At 37.4% G+C, this 24,199-nt stretch overlaps 1 protein-coding gene across 6 annotated transcripts in view; it reads right to left on the reverse strand.

Annotated features, from left to right (window-relative positions):
- LOC127934639 (spectrin beta chain, non-erythrocytic 4-like) overlaps nt 1–24,199 on the reverse strand; it is an 80,462-nt gene that overhangs the window by 19,622 nt on the left and 36,641 nt on the right. For 5 of the 6 annotated variants that reach the window (XR_008147866.1, XM_052532149.1, XM_052532147.1 and 2 more), the window contains exons 17-19: nt 19,331–19,533; nt 16,860–16,950; nt 12,180–12,326 (exon numbers count right to left, since the gene is read on the reverse strand). Coding sequence is in view for 5 of the 6 variants with exons in the window: in XM_052532149.1 (XP_052388109.1) it covers nt 12,180–12,326; nt 16,860–16,950; nt 19,331–19,533 (441 nt within the window). In the remaining variant the exon portion in view is untranslated. Of the gene's footprint in view, nt 1–12,179; nt 12,327–13,153; nt 13,891–16,859; nt 16,951–19,330; nt 19,534–24,199 lie in introns of those variants that run through there. The other variant, XM_052532148.1, reaches the window with a different exon arrangement.

Below are 24,199 nucleotides of genomic sequence, written 5' to 3' on the forward strand. Positions count from 1 at the left end.
TAGTTCTGTTATTGACACTATTAGCTACTTTTCACTATTACTAACCTTGTGAAAATAAGTATGCTTAATTAGTATTGAATGTGCACTTGTTGTGTACTTCAGATCTTAGAAGTATATTTCTAAAGCACTGTACTTGTGGATAATACAATATTAATTAAATAAAATACCATTTTAGCGTACTTACATAGATGACACTTAGGTGCAAACTTAAGTAAACTTTTAAAAAGTGCACTATGTAATAAAGTCAAATTAAAAGTTTTAAAGCTTAAATCATGTTTTAATAAACCTTTATCGTGCTTAAAAGAAGTACACTTTGATATGTTGACCAATCTTCTAAAGCACATGTGAAATACTTGATTAACTATTATTCAATATTACAAGTTAATATATTGTAAATGTACTAAATTCCTCATAACAAATGTGTAATTACAAAAGTATTTAAATTCATGACATACAAGTTGAGAAAAAAATTACCTTAAAATATTTTAATTTATCATAATGTTTCACATTTCCATACTTAAAGGGCTAGTTCACCCATAAATTAGAAATCTGTCATAAATTACACACCCTCCAGTCGTTTCAAACCAGTAAGACCTTTATTCATCTTCAGAACACAAATTAAGACATTTCTGATGAAATCCGAGAGCTTTCTGACCCTCCATATGCAGCAACACAACTACCACAGTCAAGGCCTAGAAAGGTAGTAAGGACATCTTTAAAACAGTTCATGTGACATCAGTGCATTAAGTGTATGAAGCTACGAGAATATTTTTTTTTTGTGTGCAAAGCGGCAAAACATTTAAACACAATAAATAGCCTACATTTCTTGTTAAAATATTTACAATTAAAACACCACAGACAGAAAAAGTCTTGTGCATTTTGCATTTGAATCTTTATCACAAGCAATCCCACGGGTCTTAAAGGTCCCCTTCTTCGTGATCCCATGTTTTAAACTTTACTTAGTTGGTAATGTTGTTGTTAGAGTATAAATAATATCTGTAAAATTCTAGAACTCAAAGTTCAATGCCAAGCGAGATATTTTATTTAACAGAATTCGCCTACAAAAACGACCCGTTTGGACTACATCCCTCTAGTTCCTGCAGTAATGACTTCACTAAAACAGTTTTTTGACTAACCTCCGCCCACATTAATTCACAAAAAGGGGGGCGTGGTCTTGTTGGACGGAGAAGAGGAAGAGCTGCGTTTGTGTTTGCCATGTCGTTGAAACGCTGTTATTTTCATCTCGGAGTCCAATCATCTTTGTTTGGGCTTCACAGGGATGCTGTACTTGGAGATTAATGGCTACAATTTATGTTTAACTCGGTTCCCGAAAATTATAATCCACATGTAAAACTATGTGTATTTTTGCTGAGGACAGCTTGCTGAGGACAACTTTCTCAATCTCAATCAGTTTGATGCCGGATTCGCACAAAGATTATTCTGGAAAGATTGAGCAGTTCCCTCTTTGTCTGTAGAAGGCGTTGTTTATGGACCCCAACCAGTAAGTGTATTTTATTATTTAAGTTGGTGCGTTTAACAGTTTCTGTAACTTATTACACAAAGGGCAACGCTGTTTAGCTTTGTTAACTAGATGTTAGGGCTGTGTAAAAAAATGAATGTGATTTTCATGCGCATCTCGTCAGTAAAAACGCTCCTGTGACTATAAATACATCTCCGGCACATGCTTCTCAAAACTAGCCCAATCGCGTTACCAGGAGGGCAGCGCGCGCTCAGCTGCTGTCGAAACACAACACAGGAACTGCTGGCCCAATCAGAACCCGTTACGTATTTCTGAAGGAGGGGCTTTATAGAACAAGGAAGACATCCGCCCGTTTTTATGACAGTGAAAACAGCGGTATACAGATACGTAGGTGAATTGTGTGAAAAATACTGTTTTTTTACACGCAAAACATGAACACATGTTATATTGCACACTGTAAACACAATCAAAGCTTCAAAAAAGCGTGAAAAAGGGGACCTTTAATGAACTTAAATAAAAGTGAACATATATATATATATTTTCCTTGTTTATCTAAAAGTGCTCTTTTCTTGTTTTAAACCTAGCCAAAAACCCATGTGACTGCGTTTCCATGTCAATCCATGTTCATTTTTCCCGTGAATAATACGCTTTCACTTTAATTCAGCGCCTGCAGCACAGCAAAAATAGACTCAGTATGTTAACAATCGCTGCACTGCTGCAGACGACGCCCTGCTCCTTGAACGCACTGACGGACAGCAATCTCGTGCAGCTGGAATCCGTTAATACGCACTGCAAACGGACTATGTGTAAAACAGGCATTATAACGTAACACCACAGCACTGCTGTGTTTACCCTCACCATGCCTCGCAGTCGCTGCCTAGAAGTGCAACATTGTAAAGGGGTGGTGATTGTATGGGGTGGTGATGGCGCGGTGGATAAGACGCATGCCATTGGTCGGAGAGACCTGGGTTTGAATCCACTGTGAGACACCAATGTGTCCCTGAGCAAGACACTTAACCTCTAGTTGCTCCAGAGGCGTGCGACCTCTAACATATATAGCAATTGTAAGTCGCTTTGGATAAAAGCGTCAGCTAAATGAATAAATGTAAATGTAATGTAAATGTAAAGGGTCCGTGTGAAACAGTGTCATGCGGAGTGCGCAGCATAACGGTCGTTCCAAACGCTGAATAATTAAATACACCGGTATGCCAGTATATTCAAAATTAACATCGTAACAAAAATATACACCGGTTTTCGGGAAGGAACCGGTTTACCGCCCAGCACTAGCTGATGCTCTGAATAAACTTTTTATTTTTGTGTTATTTGCATAAAAAAATATTATCGTAGTTAAATAAAATAGAGTTGAACCACTGATGTCACATGGACTGTTTTAACAATGTACTTATTACGTTTCTGGGCCATAATACATTTCAGTTGTGTTGTTGTCTGTGCAGGGTAAGAAAGCTTTCGGATTTCAACAAAAATATCTAAATTTGTGTTCCAAAGATGAACTAAGGTCTTACTGGTTTGGAACGACATGAGGTTGCAATTAGTGAGTAATTAATGACACAATTTTTATTTTTGGGTGAACTATCCCTTTAAGTATTAATTTATGTATTTTTACAGTATATTGTTTCCATGATAAGTACTCTAAGTGTGCTTAAGTGTACTTCTTTTTCAAAAAGGTAGTGCTCAAATTATTAGGGATTTGATCTTAATTATTAAGATTTGGCATGTAACTCCTACATAGCAATCCTAGCAATCGCATAGCAACATGCTAAAAAATACTCAAAACATCTTACCAACCACATAGCAATGACCTGCAAACATCCTAATGAAAAAACAATGGCCACAACATTTGCACGGGAGAGATTTCTCTGTTTTTCATTGTCTGTTCACCAAATACTTTTGTGCAAAAGATGTTTTTAGAGGATGTTTTTCCATATGTATTACAGACAGGTCTACACAAGCTGGCATGAGCACAGACTAAACTGGTACACCTCTCTCTCACTCACACACACACACACACACACACACTGCCCCTCCCCCACATGATCTCCACACAGACCATGGATCCTAAAACACAGACGCACATAGGCACATGCAGTATCCCTCCCCCAACACAACCAAACATTATAATTCATCCTCCCTGTCAGGACTGAAGGAAAGGGGGTTGGTACAGCGATACAGCAGTGAACATGGAAATGATGCCCATGAGCACAGCAATCAGACCGGCTGCTTCCCACTCACACACACACACACACACACACACACACACACACACACACATACCGACAGCCAATCAGTGACATCATAGGCTATCTAAAGTATGTGTAAAAAACAACGCTGGATGCATGTAGCTATGAAGTGGAAAAATGTAGTGCTGCCTGAGTTGCATTGCTAAACTAGAAATTTGCTTGTTTAATTAAATATTCATGCTTTTTAAGTATGTAAATGAGAGGGTGATGACTATAATGGGCAAACACAATTACGCTCACACTGACATATATAATGAAAATAAATTATTAGTACTGCATTTAAACTAATGATTTATTTTATTACTTCTTGTCAGCGTCAAACCTTACGAGTCTGAGTTGAATACATGTATAGAGGCATGTTATGGCAGCTTCCACATTATTAGCGCCTCTCAGTGATGCTGCATATGTGCAATCTGATGGGAGTCTGTCCCAGTGGTGCATTTCACATTGCAACAGCTGCTGCAGAGTCTTTTTTAAATCTGAGAACAAAGCTGGGAAATAGAATAGGTGATCTCTAAAGGTTACATTAGCTGTGTATTATAAATTGATATTTATTGCTCTGTATGCTTGAGGGTAAGATAAGAACACAGAGGCTGAGAAAGGTAGTGTTTACATGATTCTGTTTTAAACAAAGAATGGATTTGGCCCATTCTTTTACACAACAATGCCATTTTGGGAGCCTGAAAACAGAAATGGGTTTTCAAAAGTGCACATTTTGAAAACGATACTGTCATTGTCTATGTGTAATCTACGAAAATGTGAATTTAAAAAAACAGTGATGTCATGTTGATGCATATTATGTGTTCAGTGTGTGCAGGTGTGTAGTGTTTCTTACAAAGTGGCATGGCAACTAATGGCATGGCATGAATAATACAAAACTTTTAGTAGTTTTTGCAAGTCTGTGTGAACAGGATCATTTTGACAACGATGTCATCTGTATGCAAAACTTTTTAAAAATGCAAAGGAAAATCTTTCTGTTTTTAGTACATTGTTGTTTAAAACGTACCCAAAGACTTATGGGTGAATCACAGTCACATTTCACCCAAAAAAACATAGAAACAATTTGACAGAATCCATAACAATTTGTTAGGATAAGGCATTTCCATTTGCCCATTTAGATGTTTGGACACACCTTCTCATTCAAATTTTTTTCGTTATTTTCATGACTATGAAAATTGTAGAGTCACACTGAAGCCATCAAGGGCTATTTGACCAAGAAGGAGAGTGATGGGGTGCTGCTCCAGATGACCTGGCCTCCACAGTCACCGGACCTGAACCCAATCCAGATGGTTTAGGGGTGAGCTGGACCACAGACAGAAGGCAAAAGGGCCAACAAGTGCTAAGCATCTCTCAGGGAACTCCTTCAAGACTGTTGGAAGACCATTTCAGGTGACTACCTCTTGAAGCTCATCAAGAGGAAGCCAAGAGTGTGCAAAGCAGTAATCAAAGCAAAAGGTGGCTACTTTGAAGAACCTACAATATGACATATGACAACCCAGAATGGTTCTTCTACATGGCAAGTTTTATTTTTTGGACTGTAGTGGTTGATGTGCAGTAGAGCAGCTTCACGCAGCAGAACTGGGTTAAACATGGTGCTGTGAGAGGCTTTATGTAACATCTCTCTCTCGATGATAGCCTCTCGTTCTCTTTGCCTCCTCAGGAATCTGGCCTGAACTCCTAACATGCACTGCATGCATTCACTAGGACTCTTGAAGCGGTATTGTCTCTATGATTTTGCATGTACTTTCAAGATGGAGGCAAACTAAAATCAGATTATTGAAACATTGGTAATTAATATGCAGGAGATCACATGTATGTGTGCACACAAGGAACCAATGACACACAATATTAAACTGGTACCATATTGCTCTGGGAATTAGTTCCCGCAGGCCCAGCTGTTAGCACGACTCCCAAAGGTGCAAAACATAAAAAATACCCTCCAGGAAACATTGTTTTGGCAGAATATATTATGCTAATATCAAAAAGTTGAAAACAATCATTTAAGGACAATTGTGAGAAATGGAAAAATATGAATTGAAGCTGAATTAAAAATTTAAAAGGGGCCAAGAAGGTGATGTAGTTTCATATTGCATGCTCTATACAAGTCCGGTCTTGGACTCGAGTCTGGAGTCGAGACATTTTTCTGTCGTCTCGGACTTGTCTCTGACTCATTGTGTTTGCACTCGGACTTGTCTCGGACTTGGCCATTGGACTCGCCAAGTGTTCTAGTTGGTCTCAACCGAGTCCAGCAAAAAAATTCAATAAAAAATGTCTTCTTTCCAGCACTAAAAATCCCTTGCAGTAGCTCTGCTAATAGATTCATAAAATGTAATTAAAAAATTTAAATAGCCTTAAAAGTACCCTTTACAATAACGAAATACTAATTAATGTTGTACAGTATAGGGGTTGCAATTGAGTCGATTTTTTCATAAAAAAATGCTTGAGTTACTCAACTACTCATGGTTCATGCTATTGTAAATGAACTATATCAAATATTTTTTTTTATCAATAAACGCTTATTAATGTATAGCCTTATGCAGCAATTACATATGTACATTTTAAAAACTTTATGATTATGACATTACATATTTTAATTTTCATGTAACAGCCAGTATTTGTATCTGTAACAATTACAACATTTTTCGTATCTGCATTCAGATCCAATGTTGTACTGTTACTTGATATGTTTTTACCTTTTATCTTTTTTTGTCGTAGTTATCACTGAACAAGTATGTTGTGTTAAACTAAAATAATTATTAATTTCTAAAATAATATTTATCATGCAAGCAGAGAGATAAACGTTTAGTGGTCATCTGAACACGACTGAATCAATTCAATGCACACATTTTCATTACGCAGAACACTTTAAGCGAGTCTATAATGTTTAGTGAACGTCACTAAACAGATGTGTGTGTGCCGCGCAAACCAGCAAAAGATAAAGATGCAAACCTGTAGGCCAAGTAGACAATGTATCCGTATCGAAGCTGATTATTAGCCTACTCTTGAGAGAGAACTGATTTAGTTTTTGAGAGCCTGAGACACGCAACGCATCTGTTTGATTGGTGTGCTTATTCCATTCATTTGTTTCATATCGTAGCCTGGGCTTTAAATCATTGTCTTTTAAATATATACAAATACTATAATGTGTATGATGTATTATTATAGGTAAAACTACTCTTGCAAAGCTCTAATTTCTGAGAGATGCAGGGAGAGGAACAGCAATGCGGTGTTTGATTTGCGCTCTTTTACTCATGAAGTTTACATTTATTCACTTCACACTAATGACTTTAGAGCTCTCCGTATAATATTGCGCTGATCCCCTGGCTCACCTGTTATCTAGCAAACACCAGAGTGTGTCAGCTTCAGCCGAGTATTCAGGCAGAATTATTCCTTGTCCGTTATTCGTTTTTGAAGTAATTATCCTTGAAATTTCGAATAAGGTATTCGGCTTCAGGCACAACCGTAATTATTACATTACATATTTTATTTTAACATGCAACATAGATAAGGTCATAGAAAGTAAAAGCTCCACGCAATATTGTAATTCTAAAATTCACGTCGTACTTGCAAACACTTTGTATGCATTATGGTTAATGCATGCTGGAATAGTTGATTGTTTCCGACAGCGCTCGACTAGTCTATGCAAGCACTAGTATAGTATGACAAAAATTTCGCTGCATTTATGTGCGCATGCCCAGTAGAGCCAAACGTATCTCTTCTAGCTTTGCCGTAATATCCAGAGCTTTGCATGTGTGTGTGCACTGTGCCAAGGCATCAGTCATTTTAATTTTTGACCACAGACATAATGTCAGCAAAAGCAGCATTATTAAGTAAATAAAATGAAAATAAAGTACATAAAAATAATTTGACCTTACAGCTCCAAACTCTGTTCTAGAGGGCCAGTGTCCTTTATAGTTAAGCTCCCAGAGTCGGACTGGGGGTAAAACCAGTACTCATTACCAGGGCCCCAAAGGAAGAGAGGGCCCTTGAAAAATATGAATCTGAAATATATTTTATTTTACCTGGATATTTTCATGGGTGGGGGGCATGGGGGCTCATCAGGACTGCCTATGCATAGGGCCCGGGATCTTATGTAACGCCCCTGTTAGCTTTAACCCTAATTCTACACACTTGAACCAGCTAATCAAGCTCTTACTAGACACATTAATCTTCCAGGTGTGTTAAGGCCAGTTGGAGCTAAACTTTTCAGGACATTAGCCATCCAGGATCTAGTTTGGAGACCCCTGTCCTACAGAGTTGTTACTTTGAACATGCTTTTTGATCATTACAAATAATAATGTACATTTATTTTCGTAGAATAGGTGATATGCTGTCTCTCGCATCACAAACATTATCAGTAGTTTAGTATGTGGTCTTGAAGAGGACCCTTTTTTCTCTCATTTGGACTCGGTCTTGACTTGGACTCGAAACTTTTGGACTTGGACTTGACTTGGACTCGACAAAGCTGGACTTGACTGAATAAGTGATCATAATAAATTGTATTATATTTTAAAAGATTATAAACTTCCTGCTGACAAATGATTGGTAAAGATTCAATATGACAAATAGTTTCTGGAGGCTGCACTGATTCTTAAAGTCTTTTAGTGTCTAATGATTCCAGTTCTAAATATTCATCACAAGATTTTTATTTTTTATTTTTTAAATATACAAACCATTACACTGATCAACATTTTAATGTAAATTATGGTAAAAAATTGCTTAGAAAAACTGATACATTCTAATGTTAAACAGTTCATACAGTTCATCCTCTATATAAGAGACAATAAAACAAGAGAGAACAAAGAAACTGCATGCAGGTGGAGGATGTGAAGAGAGAGACAGATCACATTCACTAATCTTCCCCCAGGCTTTAAAACAAAGAGGTCCAGGTAACTGTGTGGTGTTAATTGAACACGCTTGCTAGAGAAATCCCAATTACATAATGAGACTGGTTAATTATCTACCATGATAAACACGCCGTCTCATGATTCAGGTAAAGATAAAATTGTCCACATTTCTGTAACAAATAGATTGTTTGTTTAAATAAGCATCAGTATTGCAGTATTACTTTATACATCTACTTGGCTTTTAAGGAAATATTACGCTATGAATTAATTCTGGTCACACTTTACAATAAGGTTCCATTAGTTAACTATATCAGTTAACATGAACTTACAATAAACAATACCTCTAAAACATTAATTATTCTCAGTGCTACATTGCACAGAGATACATACAATCAAAAAAGTGTTTTGTTTTCTGCCATTTACTGTATATACCACCACTGCACCTCAACCAAATTATGCAGTGCATCATTCCAGTTCACACTGACCTGGAAGTGCATCTCATCACTTCCTGTGAGCTACACACAGTACATGGATGTGTGAAGAGGAGACAGTACAAATGACCTTCACACATGGTACTGTAGATCTGGGATTGGGGGGAGGAGTAAATTGTTACCTAGCAACAGACACATACTCCACCCAACTTCACTTCCCTTGGCATGACTGCTTCATCTGACAGCTGCTGGGTTAGTGACATTGGAGCAGAACTAGTCAAAACCGCATGTTGTAATTATAACGCATGTGTTTATTGCAAGGGTGAGTCGCTGCTGAACACTGTCGACTGGAAAATACAGATTAATGAACAGAAGCGCTGATTGATATTTTGTAAATATCAACAATATTTTTTGTTATAACAATGCTATTCCATAACAACGATTGTTTGGTGGCTAATTCAAATGAAATCATATGATCTCATTCATACAATCTGCTGATGCTCCACTGAGGGTTATGTTTAGGAGGGGACCTTAATGCTCACATTGTATGAGTTCATATAAAATTGCCACCTTGTAAAAAAGTTATGTTTCCCTGTGGGATCAGGTTGGTTATTCTTAAGGCACTGATACACTTTAAGCGAAATCGAAGAATGAAGTGGTGTAAAAACATGAACACACTGGAGAGCTGCTTTATTGTAGAAATCGAAGGTGTATTTCTAATTAAAAGCAACAGTGGTGTTCCTCCCCTGCCCCTCCAGAGCTCTGTGCATGCCGCTGGAAAACAACACTGACACCGTTTTTCATGTTTAATACTGTAAAGTGGCTTGCTTTGTACCATTCAATTGTAAAGTGCTATATAAATAAATTTGACGTGACTTTATTTGACCGGAGGGCTGAACTGCACAGCTGATGCAAACATATTGCAATGATACAATTTGATATTAGAAAAACGTTCAATAAATATAACCTTTCAGTGATACATTTCTGTGCATATGTGCACCAAGCACCTTTTGTTTTGCAGCTGTTGTCCTTAAAAATGCTTAAATAAAGCTTTTTTCCACTTAATCTAGCAAACTTTAATGTTAAACATAGATTGTAGCATTTGATTGGCAGATAAAATAAATTTTTAAATCAAAGATAATTTTTATATTATACATGTTGGTGAATTACCCATCGTTTTGACTAAAGATCAGCCATGAAATCTTAACCTAAGACACTGGATATGACCAGAATAAATAACAATTTTGACAAATAAAAACTTCTGGTTTGCTGAACAGTAGGATTAAACAACTTTGGGGTTATAAAAAGAAAAAATGTCAAAGCTAAAGATTGATTTGACCCTTGTAAATACACTTGTTAACACTCTGAATGTTTAAAGCATTAATGTAGCAGGTAAAGCAAGGTAAAGCTGTCCAAACATGCCACATTCAGCAGAAAATAAGAGTGCAGTACATGAATCCAGGGCTCTTTTAGAAATATGTAGCCAGCACAGTTCAGTATATTTCTATTCCTGGTAACTATTTTAAGGTTATATGACAGAGAAATGAAATATGCCCCAGCATTCAGCTGTCTACAAGAAATTCTAGGTCAAGAGAAATCTGCACACACAGTCCTCACATGCTATCACACACTACGCTTGGGTGCTATCCAATATTTACATTACCTTCTTGATGATTATTCTGGTAACATCTAACAAGCAGCATGTATAAGCAACTTGAATTTCTTGATTACTTTGTCTCAAGCCTTCTTGTCTGAATCAGGAGAGAAATCTGCACAGTTCAAAAACATCTCTAAACAATTATGTTGGTGGATTTTGATGTGAGAGGACAACATAAATGGGCTTTTTCTCTCAAATTTTCTCAAAATGAAAATTTAATTCAAGATGTACATGAGATTGTTTCTTTGTTGCATTAGATTTGGAGAAATTGGGCATTACGTCACTTGATCATCAATGGATCCTCTACAGTGAATGGGTGCCATGAGAATGAGAGTCCAAACAGCTGATAAAAACATCACAATAATCCACAAGTAGTCCACACCAATCCAAACCATCAATTAACAACTTTGCTCAAAACGTTGCTTCTAACTAAAATAAGAGGGCTCTGTGTTTAGTCAAAAAGTCTTGTCTGAATCAGGAGAGAAATCTGCACAGTCCCAAACAGCTCTAAACAAATATATTGGTGGATTTTGATGTGAGAGGACAACAGTACATGGGTTTTTTCACTCTAGGAAACATTATTATGGATTTTGGGCTCTAATTTTTGTCCAGAAGCAAAATAAGGCATTTTATCTTCAAACCAAAATGTCTTTTGGTTTGAAGATAAAATGCCTTAATGATGGATTTGTTTCATACAAACACACACATTTTCACTTCACATGATGTTACTTGATGGACTGGAGTGGTGTGGATAACTTGTGGATTATTGTGATGTTTTGATCAGTTGTTTGGACTCTTATTCTTACGACACCCATTCACTGCAGAGCATCCATTAGTGAGCAAATAATGTAAAGCTCAATTTCTCAAAATATATTACCATGAACAAACAAATGTATGACTAAAATTAGTAAAGATACTTCAATAGTTCCTCACCCCAAAACACAGTTTACATGCATTAGTGTAGTAACTGGAGATGTTCGATTAACCAACCGTTAAAAATGATGGCCGATTAATATGCTACACGTGTATATATATATATAAATAATAATCGGTAAACAAGCGTCGTTGTCGGTTAGGAAAAATAACCAAAATGAACATCCCTAGTAGTAACAGTATTAAACAACAACATCTCTCATCCTCGCTTATGGTAGCTGACCACAAAATAAAATGATTAATGTGTGATTCCTATGCTCATTCAAGACAGAGAGACTGAGGGCCTTGGCAACTAAAGACAGTTCATTCAATCCACCAGCAATATCAATAAAACAGTGTAACTGGCAGATTAAACATCATCAGTCCTTCATATATCCAAGACTGACTTCAGAAACACTTTCAGTTACAGTAGCTATAACAATATAGCTGCTTGACTCTTTTCAGCAAGCTGTATGCGAATTGAGGTACAATTAATGTCTGTAGCACAAATGGTGCAGCATATAGTATTGGGATATTTAGTGGCATCTGAAGATAATGTGTATAATCCACGTAACCCCATAGATATGAACTTACTTTCTCGATCTTGTCCAGCCACTCCTTGTTCTGAGCAAGTTCTGCCATGAAGGTCTGATGTTTCAGCCACTTCTTATGAAGCTTCTGAGCTTCGTCGTGGGAGGTGTCGCGAGCCATTAGCATCTTTTCTGCCACCCAATCACCAATCTGTGAAACACACATCAACACAGGCGTTAGGAATCACACGTAAAACTTGTCTCAAAAAAATACAACAAAAAGTATGATACGTGATTTTCCCACCTATTCATTTATTACATTTTTTTTTCTAAATAACTCAAAGTGTAGGCTTACCAAAACATTTTTAGATTCAATAAATTAAATTTAATAAAATTACATTTAAATGTCATGATTTTTCTTACAGTAGATCATATAAACAATTAAGCACAACATTATGACACACTGAATATAGAATACAAAACCTTTACCTCAGTAAAACACCATTAAAGTAATTTTACTGTGTCAAGCAGTCTGTCTGTCCATAAAGACTATCAAAAATGACTCTCAGAAAGTTTCCCACTCACAACAAGTGCTCCCACAGAAAATACCACTTCTCCTTCCTCTTCAAACAACAGTATATCATATATTTTATTATAGTTTATAGTAGTTGTCAAGTAAATGTCAAGCTGTGACAGCAGTGACACACATTACTTCATCTAAAACTATTTTAAACAACATGTTTCTCATTCTTTTGGAATTATTATGCGTGCTTATTTGTGATAAATATATAGTTCTAAGTATATTATAAGTTCACATTTATACAAAAAAAAAAATTGCCACTGCAGGACTATTTAGGTAAACTCCAAGTTGATTAAAATAGATAAAAACAGAAAATGATCAACAGTACCTAAACATACACTTCACATACAATAACATCAAGAAATCCATGAACATAAAAAAATTGCAATATAATAATTGGAATGTTATTTGTAAACTAATTGTATACCTATATTTTATTTTCATATTATAATTACCACCTGAATCAAGTTCTGTCAGTCAAGATCCCAAATCCACATGTTCATCTGCAGCCCAGGTGAGCAGCAAAACCCAACGCTGGCCAGAACACACGCAAGCAGTCCAAAAACAGTGCTGGATGAAATATTCAATGTGCAGAGAACTCAGCGAGCACTATTCTTGGACCAAACTAAATCCTTAAATGACTGTATAAAAATCCAGTGAACAGAAGCAGTCTGCATTTTAGTAGAAAACAAAGAAAATCCCCCAAAAAAGATACAAAAGATTAGTAGTCTGGAACCCGAGCGGAGACTCTACTGAGTTACAGCGAGGCGAGAAATGAGCTCAGTAGTGGTGATTATTGCCACGGTCAGAGAGAGAGAGAGAGAGAGAGAGAGAGAGGGAGAGAGAGAGAGAGAGAGGGAGAGGGAGGATGTGGGGACTGTTTTTCCCTCCCCTCCTCAGAGTGATCCGGACACACGCTTCCCCCCGTTTGCAGCGTCTTGCATCTCAGACAAATACGTATTGTCTTCTTTCAGTCCGTGCTGCCTCTCCTCCTCCTGTTCTGTAATATAAGCTTGACTCAATATCGCGGTGCCTCTCCTGCCTGAGCTGAAAGACCCAGTTTCTCCCGCTGCAGCATCCACAATGAGAGAGCCGAGGAGGGAGGGCGACAGAAGCATATCGAGGGAGAAAGAGAGAGGGGGGGGAGTCTATGTAGTTGCAGGCATCACAAGGACAACACTGAGGCTCTTTAAGCAGGCAGGAAAGCCAATACGAATGAGGAGGAGGTTCAAAAAATAAAGGAAAAATCTGTCCGATTAAAACATGCACACTTAAAAATAAAGGCGCCAAAAGGGGTTTTCACAACAATGATGTAGGAGAAACCTATTTCTGTTTCTAAAAGAACCTTTTAATGATCAGCCACAGGATTGAAAAGAGAAAATTATGAACATTTACCTCACAGTAAAAAAACAGTAAGATAAATACTTTCAATTCTGAGGAAAATTCAGAATTGTGAGATGTTAAGGTTCTAAATTTGCAGTTGAAAGGAAAAAATTGCTATAATTTTTTTTCTGGTGTGAAAACATTATTTAAACAATATGTTTTTCCACTATATGAAACTGAAAGGTTCTATGGATGTTAGAGGTTCTTCACTGAACCAAAGATGTCAGTAAACAACTTTTATTTTGAAGTGTGCTGAGCTGGTAGATGACACTGTACAGTGACCTCTGCACTCATGAGGAAAAGCCATTTAGGTAAATCATGGTTATTCCTCAAACAGACCCTGGGGTGGAAAAGAGCATTAGATCCAAGGAAGAGTGAATGACCATACAGGGACATGGGAATGAATTATCCAGAAAACTGATGGTTAACTACACCACCACCAACACAAGGGAGACATTAAAATGTGATACTTCCGATCAGTTAACATCTGAAAGGAACAAGAACTGAAATCAAATGAGAAAAAGTGCAACATAGGGTGTGAATATAATTGCATTCAGTCTTACTACTGACTACTGCTGTAGGCACAATGCACTAGGGAAGCATGATTTGGTAAAAATCTAATCTAATCAAATCAAACTGTGATTTAAAATGCAATTATATAAAATGCACTACTATTACTAATACTAATATAATTACTAAATAAAAATAAAAATGACTAAATATTTCTTTCAATTCTGAGAAAATACGTGGGAGAAAGAATTTGTAAACTTTTAATTGTTTTAAATGTTGCAGTTACTTTTTTATTTGGCTTTAAATTATTATTATTAATTATTATTATTACTTCTAAATAAAATAGACATAACTATTCTATAGTAATATTTCACTGAAAAATAAAAACTATGTATTTAATAAAAAATAATATCACTGCAAATGAGTATTGTATCCCAAAATGCAATGAGCTCGGTTTGACTATCCACATCAAAATAAACCAACAAACAGAAAATGTATGTCAGCTCTGATTTGTGACTTTTTTAAAAGTATATCTTGTTCTTGATTCATTTGGACTGCGAAGGGATGTCACACAAAACTGAATTAAAAATGCAAAACAACACTTTCATTTGTACATGCCACTTGTACAGGTCTGACAAGACAACAATGCAGTCCTGTTTAAAATGTTCACTGTTACATAACATGTAAAAAAAAAAAAAAAAAAAATCTGTCACTTACTCATTGTTCAAAAGCATACTGTTTAATGCAGGATACTACGGTATTATGCAAAGATAAACATTTCAAACTGTAGTAAGTTACGTTATTCAGAAATCAAAAGTCTCGTTATGTTACATATTTCAGGGCTCCTTTACACTAGTATTTACACTGTGTCAGAAAAAACACAAATCTATTGATTCTGATGGGAATTGCACAAATATAAACAGTTATTTACCATTTTAATTTAAAAAAATTAAAAGGGAACTGTGGGATACAATATTCAGTACAGTACTCTCTTGTTGTATAAGATTTAAGCAAACAATTGATTATTCAGCTCTTCCACGTATACAGAAAGTTTGCATACAGTATATACATACATTGCATAAACATATTTTATAATTACTGTCTGCACATTATATATACTGTATACTTCTTTCCATTCAGGACATATACTGTTATTATGGAAAAATTACACAATGCTGTTCATAAACAATATGGCATTGCATGCAATGGACTTATTTCTGCTATTTGATTTCCTAAACACAATGCATAAGAGAAAGTGAATCAGTGCACTCGGGCCATCTCTGATCATTGCGTTCTTCTCAGTCTCCAAACGTGTTTGACAGCTCTTAGAGAAGGCAGAGATCTGTCCTCAGCCCCGCAGTGAACACACACACACACACACACACACACACACACACACACCCTGTTGAAGTTCTCTCTCTTGACTAAATAAGTGATGAGGAGACCTGCTAAATAATTGAGCATGAGAAAGGAAGATAAGCAAAGCCTAAATAAACCTGCAGGTTTGGGCCACACTGGGAGCGTCCTACTGTACAACTGCTTTCACTCAGCATTTACCCACAATGCTCAGCTGTTCAGAATACCACATTGAAAGTATGACTTTTGGTAAACAAATTTCTAAAGGTAAAAAAAAAAAATCGTAAGCTTAATGAAGCTTAATGTTTCTCATTGTGAAAAACACATATCACTTTATCACTTTCATCTGGTTAGGACACTCTGTAAGAGTAATTTATTGTAATTTTGCTACATGTAAGAAAGGCTTAAGTTACAAAGAACAGGAGAAACAAGCGTGAGTAGGGCTGTGCAAAAAATCGAATGCGATTTTCATGCACATCTCATCAGTAAAGACGCTAGAAGTATATCTAGATTAGAAGTATATCTCCAGCACGTGCGTTCAGATCAGGGTTGCCAGGTTTTCATAACAAATCCTGCCCAGCTGCTTCTCGAAACTGGTCCAAAACTAGCCCAATCGCGCTTCGGGGAGGTTCCCCGATAAAAAATTGCTTCCCGGGGTTAAAATATATGTTTTTTAGCAGGGTTGCCTTGGTAAAATTTGCATTTTAGGGGCTAAATATAAAGTTGTTGGTTTTTTGCACAGCCCTAAGCGTGAGCTTACGTCCAAACATTTACTTCAAAATCCTGCACTGCTCTCCAAACTTAACTGATGCACAGATTTACAGGGGACAGACATCTTTAGGTTAAAAATAAAAATCATCTCTCGCACAAGACAAAGCATGACACAGATTTTATTGTTTGTGGCACTCATCCTACCTCATGGCAGTCTTGCAGAAACCTCTGGTGCTCCCACTGGTCATTGAGCTTACGAAGCCACTGCTGAGCGTGTTCACGGTTTTTGTTCCCTCTGCGAGACGCACATAGAAACAGAAACAATCAGAAACTCTTTTATTATTTGTGATTAAACTCTTATAAATTATTTGTTACAGTGTTTCATAGCGGAGTCTCCGTTTAAAACAGAAGGTGGACTGGGCCATTACAGATTCCATATACAAATCCAATTTCACGCTCCTCACTGAGACTGCATTCAGATCAGTGACCGTGGATTCTCAGCGAGTTTCTTTGTTATGTCTCGATGGAAAAAAACTAAAACATTTTAAATTCAGTGTGTCTATAGGAGCAGCTGCACATTCTATACCACAGTGAAATGGGGGGCAGATACAGATTGTCAGGTGGTAGGTCGCATTAAAAGGACAGTTTTATTACCAATACTACTTGATGACTGAATAGAGGTTTTGCTATAAAGAAGAATTAAAGAACAACTGAACAATACAGTTTAACAAATAGCTAGGTCATTTTCAAGCAATTTCTACAACATTTCTGAAATACTATGGATATAATAAAACAGGATTCTAAGCTTAGTCATCTTATTTGAATTTTTATTATTTTTAAAGTCAAAGAGCAATGTTTTTATGTGATGCAAAATACAAGTTTGTTTTTCATTAGAAGATTCACCAATTTTTCCACTTATAACCATTTTATTTAATTTAAAAATGCTAATTTAGGTTAGATAGGTTAAACAAACAAATGTTATCAGACAATAGCTGAAATTAAAATATGATTTGCTTGTCTATATGATTACCTTAATAGCCATATTTGTATTTTTTGCTCTGCAACCTCTTCACTTCAGCATACTTTTATAAAGAGTATTACATTTATATTAAATACAATTAGTTGAAATTTTGAGGGCTTTTTGGACCCACTTAAGTGGGATATTTTTGTAATTTCATAATTAATTCAATTGTCTTAAAGTGTGCTGCTGTATATACTGAAAAGAATTTATAATAAATTATGCTTTACAGTAATTTTATCTTATATTACGTATATTTGAAGTGCACTTAAGTGTCCTTTTATCCGATTACTATTACATTATTTGCAAGTACAGTTTATTAAAAACATGTTTGATAGCTTCGAAGTACACTACAAGTGTACTTTCAATACAATCACAAGGGCTTTTTATCCCTAAAACACTTAAGCGCAGGAGGGCTTACATCTTTTAAAATATAAATATAATGAAATATTAAGAAATATTTGTTTGAATTAAAACAAAAAGCGTGATTTAGGCGCACAAAAAATGCACCTGAATTTTCTGTACGTAATACAGTATTTGTAAATACGTATTTGACCGTTCAAGCACAATAAAACACAAAAGAGATCTGTTTTCGTGATTGCATGATGTTGTGAGAGGGCCTTTGAGTGCGCGCACTTTGGCTGTGTTTTCACTGCTTATTGCACTCAATAACTTTACCAAGTGCGTCTAACTCTTTATTTTCCTTAGCATTTAAAGGTGAACATAACGTTTAAGCAGTACTTGGTTATGGGGATATATTTGCATACCACAACATACATGAAATAGCAAAATCTCTAATGATAGACACTTTGTTTTGCGGTAACGATATATACAGTCATACTGCCAAACCCTACTTTTAACTAAACAACAACTACTGTTACTTTGCAAGGCTGCAACCCTACTTTAGGGATCCGGGTTAATAGTTCAAGAATCTTCATTTAAAAAATGTTACATACATATTTGTTGATCACTAATGTGATAAAATCTATGATTTTATATGTAAAGCAATAACAAGTTAAAATTAAAGTTTCAGGCACAAATAACCGTTTCCTGAGGACCAACCTATGGAAGCCCCTTTGCGCCATTGAATAGAAAATAAAAAAGTTAACTGCGACTTTTGATCTGACAATTCTGACTTTTTATCTTGCAATTATGAGAAATAAAATAGCAATTATGAGATAAAAAGTCAGAATTGTAAGATAGAATTGAACAATTCTGAGAAATAAAGAAATAATTGCAAGATATAAACTCACAATTCTGACTTTCTCAGTATTGTGAGTTTATATCTAACGACTGTGATTTTTTTCTCAGAATTGTGACTTTTTACTCAGAATTGCGAATTTATATAATCGCAATTGCTACTCTCAGAACTGTGATATAAACTCGCAACTGCAAATTATAAAGTCCAATTGCAAGTTCATCTGACAATTCTGAGTCAGATTTGCAAGAAAAATATTTGAATTGCTAGTTCATATTTTTTCCTCACTATTATGAGTTTATATCATGCAATTTTGAGAAAAAAAAAATATTTTTTTAAAGAATTTTTAGATAAAAGGTCACAATTAACTTTTTTTGTTCTCTTTAGTGGCAGAAACAGGCTTCCATACCAACCGGCTCTATGTGGCATAAATGTTATTATAAGTGTTTTGGTTTTGACCTGTTAGCGAGTAGATCCACTCTTTCTCTGATGCGCTCTGAATAGATATTGTTCTGACTGATGAGGCTTTCTCCCGCCTCTATGACAGCTTTAATGCGGTGCAGGTTGATCTCCATGGTGGTGGTAAAGTCCTTGTGCTTTTTGATGGCCGCCTCCACAGTCTCCACTGTGGTGGGGAGCTCCACATGGGCCAGCGCTGACTCCTGAGGAGAGGAGAGAAAGACAGGGTGAAATACTGCATACAGAAAGCATCTAAAATGTGTCCAGATCAATTACACTTAAAGCAAATCCATAATCAGGGCAAATGGCAAGCTGTTGGTGTTACTGCAATAATAAACACTTAGAAACAATATCAATGCTCACATATTCTTCTGTGACGATTCCACAAATGTTTTCTAACTCGGTCAGTTCTACAGATTGAAGATGCAAATAAAAACAGTCTACTTAAATTCATTTTTCTTGCAAACGTGTGTTAAATGATGGAAGCAAAATAATAAAAACATAATTGTCAACTGTTTAGTAAATGTTCCCATTTAGAAAAGTGCAGTTCAAACAAACTTAAGGAATAGTGGCTTTTGAATGCCACTGCCATGTGTTTTTAGTGCAAACCAGTTCACACTCGATGGAAATGCAGATTCTTATTATGTACCCGCAGGCAACAGAAAGCGACTCTGGGCTTTTAGCAAACCAGAAAAGACACAACTTCTAACATACACCCAGACAGATTGAGAAAATGCATGTCCTATGACATTTAAAGTGCATTTTTGCTGCAAGATATTACTATGAAGGGACGACCCAACATAAAAGCAGCAAATGTCTCAGAATATGAACCAAGCAATGACCTTAAAATGCCCTGATGCTCCTGACATTTACAGACGTGACCTGAAAAAGATCAGTCAGATCAGTTTTTGTCTCCTAATGGTCTGCTCTCTAACAGAACGGAAAGTCGTACATGAAGTGTCTTAAATATCTCAATTGTTTCTCCTAGACAGCAACGAGATCTAAAGGAGAGCTAAAGGAAAACTAACTTTTTTTCTCATTTGCATTTATCTTTTTACTTTTTACTTTAAAGGTTTTCTAATTTGTGAGGGTGAACTGGTTTGGACTAAACACACGGCAGAATTCTGCCATGAATAATAATCTATAAACTGCCATGTTTGTGATCAGTCATGTGGCACATGGAAACCAATGTCATTTGACCCCAGTTTCAGAAGAGATCGCAACAATATGTCAAACTGTGCTCTGATTGGCCAAGATATCGAAGTCTGCAGTCAAAAGTAATACATTTCATCATCACCCAATTGATTTTATGAGAAACATTTTAGCAATTTGTTTAATATAAAAAGTTTGAAATAATTTTTTTGAATTCTCTTATGGTCCCCAAGGTTGCATTTATTTGATCACAAATACAGTAAAATGGTAATATAATGCAGTATTGTTACAATTATTACAAAGTTTAAACAGCACTACTGGTTTTAACGTTTATAGTATTATTAAAGGGCTCATGAACTGAGAAATCAAAATTCTCTTGATCTTTTAACAAAATAAGAGCTCATTGTACTATAAAAACATCCTATTACTTTCAGAACTCAAAACTTTCTCATAAGTCTAAAATCAGCTCATACTGAAGCCAATCTGCCAAAATGACAATGTGCCACTTAATGATGTAATTGTGAGGCTTAGCCTTAGCTTAGGTTCTCTGATTAGCAGTAAATTTCCATCACCTGCTTTCAGGTGGAGCAGTATTTACTACACAGAGCCATAGTTCTCTGACAAGCTATCCAAAATCGCATTCATAATCCTAGATGACATAATCATAGGATTATGACAGCTGTTTGCGTATCTTCTCAGTTAACTAAGGCTCTGTTTAGTAAATGTTGCTCCATCTGAAAGCACTTCAAAATACCACATTTAATAGCATGTTTTTACTCCAAACTCACTTCAAAACGTCAGTCAAGTTTAATAAATCCTTCTGTAAGATGATGTGACTTCTTAAACAGAATAATTGAGGCACACAATATTTTATTGTATTCTAAGTAGGGCAGTCTATGGCGAGTAGCATTTCAGTATAGATATACTTTATTATGAACGAAAATTATAATAAAAATAACTCAGATAAACCATAAATTGCCATAGTAATGCGTTTATTATTCACGTTGAATCAATGAAAGCAGTTAAATATTCTGTTTATTTAGCTGCACCGATATATATATTTGGATTTTCAGCACGAGAGCATCCTCTGGCCTTTGGATGGAGATTTATTGCTGATCACAGAACTGTGCTTCACTGAAAGATACGCATGACAATCACAGCTTCTGCCTAATATCTATTTAATTGCCTTTGCTATTTAATTTAGATGAATTGTGCAGCCCTAAATACTACAATATGTTGAAAAAACATTTAAGATGCTTTTGATATCATTTTTTGTTAATTAGCTTTGTCCTTGACAGGTTACAAGATGACCTACAGTCTAAATCTTTCTAAAATTGTTTTGTTCAAAATAAATACTGGTAAATTAAATACTAGGAAATGAATATAAAATAGGAAATATACAAAAACTGTTTACTACAGAAAACGTCTAGGTTACATATGTAACCATCGTTCCCTGAAGGAGGGATTTGAGACGATGCGTCAGAAAGAGACTGACAAATGGGGTCTCGCCCGAGAGCCCAATCACCTTTGAGTGGTAACAAACGAGCCAATGGTACACAGTGTACCTTGGTCTGCGGGATTTGCATTGCAAGATCCGCCCCTGCTGTGTTGGTATATAAGGAACAGTGCAAGCAAGCAAGCAACATTCAAGTCTTTGCTGAGGAGCCGATCCCAGTCACCTGGCCGTTCAGCAGAAAAGCAATGTGACATTTGTAACCTAGACATTCCCTTTCAGTCGGTCACGTTCGACGTTATGTCAGAAAGAGACTGGCAAATGGGGTCCCTTACAAAATGCCACATTGCACATGATGCTGGACATCAACAATGATGGATGAATCCAGGGTTCTGAACTGAGGAACTCACCTGAGGGGAATAGCGCATGCATCCAGTCAGTGGAGTGGAATGGAGCAGCAAGCGGATTGACACCGAGCAGGTCCTTACTGGCCCGTAGGAGTGATACCTGGTAGAAAATGGCTCTACATGGAGATTATAAAATCTCGCAAATGTGTTGTGTGTCGCTCAGCCTGCAGCTCTACAGATGTCTGTTAGATGTCTCTACAGATGTCTGCGCCATGCTCCAGCGCCCAGGAGAAGGCTACAATCCAAGTTAAGTGAGCTCTCATCCCTAGGGGACATGGCAGGTCTTGAGCCTGATAAGCCAGGACAATAGCATCTACTATCCATTGGCATAACCTCTGTTTGGAGACAGCCTTTCCCTTCTACTGGCCTCCATAACAAACAAAGAGCTGGTCTGAGGTCCTGAGGCACTGAGTTCTGTATACGTAAGTGCGGAGCGCACATACTGGACAGAGAAGCGCAAGGGCTGGGTCTGTTTCCCGGGGGCAGCACTTGCAAGTTCACCACCTGATCTCTAAAAGGAGTGGTGGGAACTTTGACCACGTATCCAGGCCGGGATCTCAAGATAATGCGAGAGTTGGTCGGCCTGAATTCCAGGCAGACTTCATCAACTGAAAAGGCCTGCAGGTCCACGACCCTCTTAACCAAAGCAAAAGCCGCCAGGAGTGCAGTTTTTAATGATAAAAACTTTAGCACTACTGAGAGCAAGGGTTCAAAGGGAGCCCTCTGCAGTGCAGATAGAAACACTGCAAGGTCCCAAAAGGGAACTTGATGAGGGCGAGGTGGATTGAGCCTCCTGGCCCCTCTCAGGAACCTGATGCCCAGATCATGCTTCCCATCAACAGGATCATGGTGAGCTGAAATGGCGGCCACATAGACCTTCAGGGTGGAAGGAGACAGCCTTTGTTCCAACCCTTCTGAGGACACAATTGCATTGCAACAGAATACTCCACTGAAAGGAATCCCAGTATACCCCTTGGCCGCTCCGCCATTGAGGCCAGTGTAGGCGGAAGAAGCACCAGAATGGTTTCGGGCAGTTAAATGTGCCTTCCATGAACTGGTCACTTCCTGGTCCACCTCCAGAAAGAAAGGAACCAGAGCAGCCCCCAGGAACCAATCGTCCAACCTCGAGCGCTCGGGACAGGGTGGAGGATTCCACTCAAGCCCGATGCTCTCAGCTGCCCGGGAAAGCATGGCCGTCAGCTCGGGATCAGACTTGGGCAACGGTGGCATTCCCGAGGGAGACAACGCAGCCGAATCCTCATCTCCTGAGGACTCAAGCCCACCTTTGATGCGGCGATCGACATCTGGTCTTCCTCCTGAGCTCCGAATGAGATATCAGAAACCTGAGACGGTCCAGCAAACTCATCCGGAAACTCAACCGGATGTGAGGAGGGTGCGCCCTGAGGAGGCTGGCTCATTAGGGAAGCCCACACGGTTACCCTCAGATCACCCTGGCAACCAGTCGAAGTAGCCCTTTCACGAGAAGAGGGGCTAGAACGCGGTGTGGCAGAGGGGACTCTATACCTTTTAAGGTAATCAAGTCTCGATCTTAACGCAGAGATGGTCATGTCCCCACAATGAGAACATGAATCATCCACGAACGCAGTCTCAGTGTGCTGAAAGCCCAGATACGTGACACAGCGATCGTGGCCGTCACGAGGAGCCATATATCGACCGCACCTTGAAACACACAGGTGGCGGAATGACATCTTTAAAAAGAAACAAACACAACCCAAACTCTTTTAGTAGCTCTTTCAGTGGTGCTAAAGAGCTCATGGGAACGCAGGAGCTGAAAGCAGGAAGCTCTAGACGAACCGCTGCCCACAACACCAGTTGACTTCCTTTGTAAAAACCAGC

The sequence above is a fragment of the Carassius gibelio genome, chromosome A18, assembly GCF_023724105.1.
Source record: "Carassius gibelio isolate Cgi1373 ecotype wild population from Czech Republic chromosome A18, carGib1.2-hapl.c, whole genome shotgun sequence".
Lineage (NCBI taxonomy): Eukaryota > Metazoa > Chordata > Actinopteri > Cypriniformes > Cyprinidae > Carassius > Carassius gibelio.